Here is a 10,259-nt window from a genome sequence, read left to right as displayed (position 1 = left end):
AGGAAGTCAGTGTTTCAGCTGTTTTACAGTTTTCTGGAAGTTTGTTCCAGATTTTTGGTGAATAGATGCCAAATGCCGCTTCTCCTCGTTTGGTTCCGGTTTTGGGGGGGGAGAGCAGACCAGAACCGGAAGACCTGAGAGGTGTGGAAGGTTGATACAACAGCAGCAGATCTTTAATGTATTGTGGTGCTAAACCATTCAGTGATTTATAAACTAACAACAGTATTTTAAAGTATATTCTTTGAGCTATAGGGAGCCAGTGGAGGGACTTTAAAACTGGTGTTATGTGCTCTATCTTCCTGGTTTTAGTTAGAACAAGAGCAGCAGCATTCTGGATCAGCTGCAGCTGTTTGATTGATTTGTTGGACAGACCTGTGAAGATCCTGTTGCAATAATCAATACGACTGAAGATAAACGCATGGATGAGTTTCTTTAGATCTGGCTGAGACATTTCATGCACCATAATCTGATGGTCAACCACATAAAACCCCCAAAGCAGAATACTTAAAGGATGTGGTTGTAAAAAACCAATTATGAAAATTACATAAATCTAAATATGTCTTTAATGAGAATTTAATTTTAAACATTGGGGTATGTTTATACATGTAAAATAACAGGTTCGTGTGATGTTCACATTGTACTCTGTGTTTTGTTGTTTGAGCCAATCCAAGTCACGTCCCTCCTTTGTGGCTGATTTTATGGGTCCCTCTATAGTGAACCATTACAGGTTTGGACTTCATGGACTTCAGAGAATAATTTAACAGTCTCTACCTTACATATGGTTAACGTTTATCATTGTGGTTTACCAAAGTCTCCGTTTGGCTTATAGTATATTATTTACTAAGTTTCTTATTTGAAACATTAAACTTACCTGGATTCCTGCCGAACCAACTATCTTAACATTCTCAGTGACTCGATTAACCAAATCTCTGAATTGAGGATCATCATATTCAAATCTGCTTCCAAACACAATGGAGGAGATGATGTTGTATGTTGCATTACTTGTTGGATGAGATGTGTTAAATGGTTTCCCTGTGGAGCAAGAGAGTTACTGTTTTATCTTGTCTGCTATTAAAATGTACTTAACTTACAAAAGGCATATGAATTAGTACACCACAACAATGATTAAACCATTTTAGTGAAGAATTTTATGTGTCTGTTTGTTAGAGAAACACAGCATTATGTTATACCTTTATAACTCTCAAACACTTGAATGAGGTGTCCACACTCCTCTAAGATTTTCTCCTCTGCAACTCTCTTCCCCATCCCAAAGTCTTTCAGGGTGCTGAGGGCAAAACGACGCATCTCTTTCCATGTTTCTCCGTTTGCAAACAGAATTCCTTATACAGTGAACAAAACTCATAATCAATTTTGAACTTTGTTTCAATATTTTGTCAAATTACAAAAATAAAAATTTCAATGGCAATTTCACTGTGATAGATCAACTATAAGTAGTTATACTTTAACCCTCCTGTTGTCCTACAATAACATTTAGTGGATCTTTCGTGAGTTTTAACACAGTGGCGGGTCATTTTGACCCGAGGACAACAGGATGGTTAAGTAAACACAAAGCACAGGAGTAAATTCTATTGAAAATCTTTGGAATACATTGTAAATCGATGTTCACAGACAATCTCCATCCATTCTGACTGAGATTGATCTGTTTTCCAAGAACAAAAGGGCAGAAATGTTACTTCTGCAAAACTGGGAGAAGTATACCTAAAAAAACTGAATAGATGCCACACTTTTCAGATTTTCAATTTTTGAATTTAAATTGTATTTATCTTTTTTCTTCTACTTCCCAATTCTTACTCTATTTTATAGTTGATTTGTCACATACAATCCATATAATACACTGAAGTCAGTGGGTGTGATGAGAGAAAAGTGAGAATGTCTAACAGTTGTTCAATAGTACTTTTAGAAAGATTTGTAATAATTTACTTCTGGACATACCATGATGTTTTGATAAATCCACAAATACAGGTAGGATTTCTCTTTCTCCAAATTCTTCTGGATAGCTGACCAGAGCCTCTCTGACTGTCCTGTACCCGACTAGGACAACCACTTTTTTCGGCCCAAATAAACTGTAAATACAGACCCATATTTCTTGGAAAGCTGATTGGATGAAAACAAGAGAGAAAAAATGAAACAGAGATCAAACAGGTTTAAATGTTGCTGAACAGTTTAAGTCAGAGCCCACCTCACACAGTGTTTTGTAGGGTCTCTGGAGGTCAAGCTGCAGCAGGTTGCCAAGCAGAGGCAGAGGCTTTGGTCCTGGAGGCTCTTTACCCGTTTCTCTGGAGGAACCAACAGTCACCAAATAAAGGATTATGAAAAGGAGACCTAGTTCAAGTACAGTGGTAGGACTGTAGAATAGAAAGAAATCAAAATCCTTCATAGTCTCCATGTTCTCAGCTGCTTAAAGTCTCCTTATCTGAATTTACAGCTAAGGCAGAGAGGACTTTAAGTTCCTGTGGGGTTGTTGTTCTCTGTTGGCCACACCTATTTAACCTTTGGGTATTAACATGACACTGATCTCAACTCCGGAGTTGGTTTACTCCACTCCATACCTGAAGCTTTGATGAATAAAAAAATATATAGAGAAAATGGATTTATATTTTTACCACAAAGATTTAATGCCAGTAACCCTTTGCCATTAATAAAGAACCGAGTTTGTCAGGTTTCCTCTATGGTTGTACTGGCAAATAATTTTAATTTTATTTGTATTTTTTCTTGGGCTGCACAGTGGTGCAGTTGGTAGAGCTGTTGCCTTGCAGCAAGAATGTCTTGGGTTTGATTCCTGGCCCGGGTTCTTTCTGCATGGAGTTTGCATGTTCTCCCTGTGCATGCATGGGTTCTCTCCAGGCACTCCGTCTTCCTCTCACAGTCCAAAAACATGACTGTTAGGTTAACTGATCTCTCTAAATTCTCTTTTGGTGTGTGTGTGTGTGTGCATGGTTGTGTCCTGTCTGTTTCTGTGTTGCCCTGCGACAGACTGGCGACCTGTCCAGGGTGACCCCGTCTCTCGCCCGGAATGTTAGCTGGAGATAGACACCAGCAACCCTCCTGACCCCTCTAGGGGAGAAGGATGTACAGAAAATCGAAGGATCTGTTTTTTCTTTTGCTCATATCCTCTTCTGTAAATCCTTGAAAGCCTCTTTGCACTCAATTGTTCTGACTTTGCAGGTATTGACATAATAGTGTTTGCATTTCCCCCCCTTCCCTTTCACCTCCTGCTAGCTCATCATCCCTCATGTATACACAACCTTTGTGCCACACAGGCCTCATATTTGAAACAATAAACAAGTTTATTTTATTTTTCAGTTCTTATCTCATTCTATCAGGATTTCAAACTAAAACACTATGTGGGGTGTTTTTCATCTGAGGGCCTAACAACCATTCTGAACGTCAAATATTCACTAATATTATAAAAAATTTGCCCAACATTGTGCAGTTCCAACATAGATGTATACGTTTTTTTTTTTTACTTTGACGTGAGACTGTGTTAATGAAGATTTCTAAATTATATTCTGCCGTATTTTTTGTTTTTATACAATCATTACCAGTTTTACCAGTTTCACATCTGCCTGCAACTAATACAAAATACAAAATACATTTGCATGGAGAACATTATTTTATTTAAAAAGGACAATGATACATAGAGATTTGACAGGTTCAGTTCCATGGTGCAGTACACTACGCACTTACAATGATGCAAATTCCCTTTTTTAAAATATGACACACCGTAATTTCAGCAGGAGTCGATCATTAAATATTTACCGTGCATACATTCCAAGTGTTCATGCTGTAACTCTTTCAAGCCATTTGCTTAATTAGCATAGATAACGTATGCTCATGTTAGATGGCATGGGGGAAGTGTACATTCATCACACTGCTGAAGTGATTCGCTGAAATATGAGGAGATGAGCAGATAATCTTATTTGTCCCGTTTTGTATCACAGAGATTATGAGAAACCAGGAGACTTGGTTTACCTATAATATAAGTCGGAAATGTTACTGTTTAATAAATGTAGCTATGAGTATTTCTAGGTAAAACATGGGGAATATAACAATGTTGACAAGTTTTGATCTGGGGTGTAATATATCATGAACGGCAGAAGAAAAGGTTAGTAAAATACAGTGATGATTATTATCTCTCAGAGAAAAAGGTTTGGTTTGCTTAGAAGAAGTATTCCTTAACTAATTTTCTCATATTTTAAATTAGGTTTGTTGAATTTTTAGGATAAAAGTTAGTTATGAATAATAATAACAGGGCAGATCTACATTCAACATTGCTTTTCACTCCATTAAAAAAGGTGCAGATCTAGGAGTTTCAGTAATATGTCATAATCAATATGACATTTCACTCAGATGTTTTAGCAATGTTCAGGATGACTCTACCTTAAATTATTACATGCTCTGTGAATTTGCTTTGTCATGAGTAAATAATGTGGATACAAACTGAATCTCTTCATCATCTATATATGTCAGTGAAATTAACTCAATAGAAGAAAAGCAGGAAGTGAGGAATAAAGCCCACAGCTAAAGAACTCTTCCAAGCTCCTTAAATAAAGTGTGCAAATTAAAGTAACATGCAGACATTTAAAGTGATCATTTGTAATAGTGACATCAGGGTTCTGGTAGAGACATCAGCTACAATCTAGTGCTTCATTCTTCACTGCCGACTGAGAGCACAGAGCTCATGAGGAGAAGGAGGGGCGGTGAATCCCACTGCTGGAGTCAGATCCAGATCATCTTCAGAAACTCCAGGTGGAGGCGTGAAACGAAAACGTTGAAGGAGTGAGGTGAAGAAGAGGAAAACCTCCATCCTTGCCAGACTCTCACCAAGACACACCCTGCGACCTGCAACAAGAAAACATGTAACACATTTTAATCCAAACATGAAAGGCAAAGATTATCTGATTGATTAACAAACTGCTAGAGTTTGTTCTACCCGCAGAAAATGGCAGAAAGGCATCTCTCTTGATAAATCTTCCCTCCTTGTCCAAGAAATGAGAAGGGTTGAAGGTGTGTGGGCTCTCCCATTCACTCTCATCATACAGAACAGATGTAAGGAGGGGAATCACAGTAGTTCCCTGAAGACAAAAATACTAGCATGATCATCTGGAAGATATTGTCTGTTGGAAGCCTATATTTATTTCCCTCCTGCTCACCTCTTTGATAAAATACCCCTGAAAGGTAACATCTCGACTGGTTTTGTGTGGGACCGCCATAGGAGTAATGTTACCGAGGCGCTGTATCTCATGGATGACAGCATCAGTGTACGGCAGATTTTTACGGTCTTCCACATGAACCTCGCGGCTTCCAACCACCCTGGTCAGCTCCTCCTGAACCTGGTCTGCAGTAAACAAGAAGTGAATGATCAACAGATTTCCCTCTAGGGATCACAGTTACCACAAAGACATATGTACACATGTATATGTTTGGGTTATATATAACTAACATTTAATAGTCAGAGGACATGCTGAAAATCATGTTTTCTGGTTATAGGAAAAATATCCCAGATATTTTCTTTTCTTTCTTACCTTGAATTTGTGGATACTTTGCCATGAGCAGCAAACCCCACCTCAGTGTTGCAGCTGTGGTGTCGGTTCCAGCACCAAACAGGTTTGCCACTGTGTGTAACAGGTTCTCCTCAGTGAACTGAGAGTCTTTGACAAAAGAATCCTAAAAAGAAAACTGTGTGAATACGGTACATGTGGCACACATTTTGATGTTGTCATTATTCTTTAAAAATAGATTTGTGTTGCCTTGCCTCTTCTTTCTGCTTTTGAATCAGAAAACAGTCGATCACTCCTCTGCAAATCTGAGGGTTGAGTGTCTCTTTCAGTTTCTGGGTTAAATGCTTCAGTCCTTTCAATGTCGTTTCACGATTTTTTAACACAATCTGACGGCTTTTTATCCATCCAACCAGCCGGGGAAATGTATTGTACAACTTGAAATTAAGGAAAATATATTTTAGGAATAGAGAAATTCAATGGTAGTTCATTTATTTAGCATGACAGAAGTCAGGATGAGCTTGTTTTGAGATACTGGCAGAGTAAATCATTGTTGGGAAGGAGCTTTAGGAGCTCTATACTAAATGTGGTGTTGGGTGAAACATTAACAACAAACAGGCACCCTGAGCCCAACTTTAGGAATGACTTAGAGGAGCTCAAGCCGCAAAGATTTTGGATGTTTTTGTAATGACTGCAGGTTTTACATTGTAAACTCACATATCCATATGAAGTGTGCTGTTTTAATATTGCTACAATTTTATTAATGTATAAAATACTCAAATATTTAATATTTCTTAACTTATAGTACATATTTTTGGGTCAAGATGGAACCATATCACATGAAACATTTTAAACCTGCTGATGTGAAGTCCGTCCCATTAATGTCCTGAATTTTTTTGGTTAGGGCACAAAGAATTCCTCCAGCTCTGTGAACTTATCCTTCAACATCCAGCTCTTACGGTACCACATATTACCACCACCACCATTAACAGTAACAAAATGTTAGTGGCAGCAGTGATGTGCAGCAAAAGCAGGTAGATGATTTAAGGAACGATAAAAAAATAATAATCTTGGAAGAACACCTATTTGTTATAATAGAAAAAGATGTAACATTTATGTGAAAACATTTTAAAGCTATATTTGTGCTCGTCCTTGCACATCACATTTCATGCACCACATTCTTATGGTCTATCACATAAAACCCCCAATGCAGAATACATTAATGGATGTGGTTGTAAAAAGCAAATTATGAAAATGACATAAATTTAAATGTGTCTTTTATGAGAATTTAATATTAAATTTGTGGTATCTTTATCCATGTAAAATAACAGGTTCGTGTGATGTTCACATTGTACTCTGTGTTTTGTTGTTTGAGCCAATCCAAGTCACGTCCCTCATTTCCGTTATTCCTCGCACCTGTGTTGTGTCCTAATTGTCTCCCTTCTTAAACCTCTCTCAGTCACAACCACGCTGCCAGATTATCGAACGCTTTCAGCAAGTACTTTTCCAGCACTTCTACCTCGCCTTCATAGTTACTACCACGCTTTGTTCCTCGGACCTGCCCCTTTTGCCTCGCCCTTATCGGACTGCAGTTACACCGCTCACTCCCACGGATTCTGCTCTCTGCACCGATCGTGCATGACCTCGGCCCTTCTGATTAGGATTCGGATCTTGATTTGGTTTTTCTGCTACCTCACAAAGTTAGTACGCTGCCCTGTATCAGCGCTTCCCTCCCCAGGCATTTCCTCCTGAGCTCTGCGTCAGCGCAGCATCTGCTTTCCACCTTGTTCCTCAGCCCATCATTACAGTAACTGATCACCAAGCCAGTGCTACAGCTGATAATCCTATGTGCCCTGTTTAGGTTGCCTTTTAATAAATATCAGAGTTTACTGCTCACTCCTGTGTCGTGGCTGATTTTATGGGTCCCTCTAGTGCAGTGTTTCCCAATTCCAGTCCTCGGGGCCCCCTGCTCTGCATGTTTTAGATGTGCCTCTATACCAGAACAGCTGATTCAAATGATTGCATGACATCTTCTGCAGCCACCAAGTACTGCAGGAGCCTGTTAATCACCCAAAGATTCAATCCAGGTGTGTGGCAGAAGGAAAACACCTAAAACATGCAGGCTGGGGGGCCTCGAGGACTGGAATTGGGAAACACTGTTCTAGTGAACCATTACAGGTTTGGACTTCATGGACTTCAGACAATAATTTAACAGTCTCTACCTTACAAATGGATGACTTTCATCACTGTGGTTTACCAAAGTGTCTGTTTGGCTTATAGTATATTATTTACTAAGTTTCTTATTGGAAACATTAAGCTTACCTGGATTCCTGCCGAACCAACTATCTTAATATTCTCAGTGGCAAGATTAACCAAATCTCTGAATTCAGGATCATCATATTCAAATCTGCTTCCAAACACAATGGAGGAGATGATGTTGCATGTTGCATTATTTGTTGGACGGGATGTGTTAAATGGTTTCCCTGTGGAGCAAGAGAGTTACTGTTTTATCTTGTCTGCTATTAAAATGTACTTAACTTACAAAAGGCATATGAATTATTACACCACAACAATGATTAAACCATTTCAGTGAAGAATTTTATATCTGTTTCTTAGAGAAACACAGCATTATGTTATACCTTTATAACTCTCAAACACTTCAATGAGGTGTCCACACTCCTCTAAGATTTTCTCCTCTGCAACTCTCTTCCCCATCCCAAAGTCTCTGAGGGTGCTGAGGGCAAAACGACGCATCTCTTTCCAAGTTTCTCCGTTTGCAAACAGAATTCCTTATACAGTAAACAAAACTCATAATCAATTTTGAACTTTGTTTCAATATTTTGTCAAATTACAAAAATAAAAATTTCAATGGCAATTTCACTGTGATAGATCAACTATAAGTAGTTATACTTTAACCCTCCTGTTGTCCTAAAATAATATTTAGTGGATCTTTCGCGAGTTTTAACACAGTGGCGGGTCATTTTGACCCGAGGACAGCAGGATGGTTAAGTAAACACAAAGCACAGGAGTAAATTCTATTGAAAATCTTTGGAATACATTGTAAATGGATGTTCACAGACAATCTCCATCCATTCTGACTGAGATTGATCTGTTTTCCAAGAACAAAAGGGCAGAAATGTTACTTCTGCAAAACTGGGAGAAGTATACTTAAGAAAAATTGAATAGATGCCACACTTTTCAGATTTTCAGTTTTTGAATTTAAATTGTATTGATCTCTTTTCTTCTACTTCCCAATTCTTACACTATTTTATAGTTGATCTGTCACATACAATCCATATAAAACACTGAAGTCAGTGGGTGTGATGAGAGAAAAGTGAGAATGTCTAACAGTTGTTTAATAGTACTTTTAGAAAGATTTGTAATAATTTACTTCTGGACATACCATGATGTTTTGATAAATCCACAAACACAGGTAGGATTTCTCTTTCTCCAAATTCTTCTGGATAGCTGACCAGAGCCTCTCTGACTGTCCTGTACCCGGCTAGGACAACCACTTTTTTCGGCCCAAAATAAACTGTAAATACAGACCCATATTTCTTGGAAAGCTAATTGGATGAAAACAAGAGAGAAAAAATTTAACAGAGATCAAACAGGTTTAAATGTTGCTGAACAGTTTAAGTCAGAGCCCACCTCACACAGTGTTTTGTAGGGTCTCTGGAGGTCAAGCTGCAGCAGGTTGCCAAGCAGAGGCAGAGGCTTTGGTCCTGGAGGCTCTTTACCCGTTTCTCTGGAGGAACCAACAGTCACCAAATAAAGGATTATGAAAAGGAGACTTAGTCCAAGTACAGTGGTAGGACTGGAGAATAGAAAGAAATCAAAATCCTTCAAAGTCTCCATGTTCTCAGCTGCTTACAATCTCCTGATCTGAATTTACAGCTAAGGCAGAGAAGACTTTAAGTTCCTGTGGGGTTGTTGTTCTCCGTTGGCCACACCTATTTACCTTTGTGTATTAACATGACACTGATTTCAACTCCGGAGTTGGTTTACTCCACTCCATTCCTGAAGCTTTGATGAATAAAAAAATAGAGAGAGAAAATGGATTTATACTTTTACCACAAAGATTTAATCTCAGTAACCCTTTGCCATTAATGAAGAACTGAGTTTGACATGTTTCCTCTATGGTTGTACTGGCAGATCATTTTATTTTTATTTGTGTTTTTTCTTGGGCTGCACAGTGGTGCAGTTGGTAGAGCTGTTGCCTTGCAGCAAGAATGTCTTGGGTTTGATTCCCGGCCCGGGTTCTTTCAGCATGGAGTTTGCATGTTCTCCCTGTGCATGCATGGGTTCTCTCCAGGCACTCCGTCTTCCTCCCACAGTCGAAAAACATGACTGTTAGGTTAACTGATCTCTCTAAATTCTCCCTAAGTGTGTGTGTGTGTGCATGGTTGTTTCCTGTCTGTTTCTGTGTTGCCCTGCGACAGACTAGCGACCTGTCCAGGGTGACCCAGCCTCTCATCCGGAATGTTGGCTGGAGATAGACACCATCACCCCTCCTGACCCCTCTAGGGAACAAGGATGTACAGAAAATGGAGGGATCTGTTTTTTCTTTTGCTCATATCATCTTCTGTAAATCCTTGAAAGGCTCTTTGTACTCAATTGTTCTGACTTAGCAGGTATTGACATAATAGTGTTTGCATTTCCCCCCCTTCCCTTTCACCTCCTGCTAGCTCATCATCCCTCATGTCCTTAAGGACGACATAAAAAGAATAAGTTTGTTGA

At 38.9% G+C, this 10,259-nt stretch overlaps 1 protein-coding gene across 1 annotated transcript; it reads right to left on the bottom strand.

The window, feature by feature from the left end:
• Positions 1–3,615: 3,615 nt before the first annotated feature.
• LOC122821779 (cytochrome P450 2K1-like) lies at positions 3,616–9,794 on the bottom strand. Its single transcript, XM_044099986.1, has 9 exons — positions 9,171–9,794; positions 8,923–9,085; positions 8,159–8,308; positions 7,842–8,002; positions 5,777–5,956; positions 5,547–5,688; positions 5,175–5,359; positions 4,955–5,096; positions 3,616–4,863 (listed from the first exon to the last, which is right to left on the bottom strand). The coding sequence occupies exons 1-9, from the start codon at positions 9,375–9,377 to the stop codon at positions 4,676–4,678; spliced, it is 1,518 nt and encodes a 505-aa protein (XP_043955921.1). The 5' UTR covers positions 9,378–9,794; the 3' UTR covers positions 3,616–4,675.
• Between the last annotated feature and the right edge of the window lie 465 nt (positions 9,795–10,259).

The sequence above is a fragment of the Gambusia affinis genome, linkage group LG19, assembly GCF_019740435.1.
Source record: "Gambusia affinis linkage group LG19, SWU_Gaff_1.0, whole genome shotgun sequence".
Classification (NCBI taxonomy): domain Eukaryota; kingdom Metazoa; phylum Chordata; class Actinopteri; order Cyprinodontiformes; family Poeciliidae; genus Gambusia; species Gambusia affinis.
Note: the sequence above shows the minus strand (reverse complement) of the source record. Positions and strands in the feature narration are given on the sequence as shown.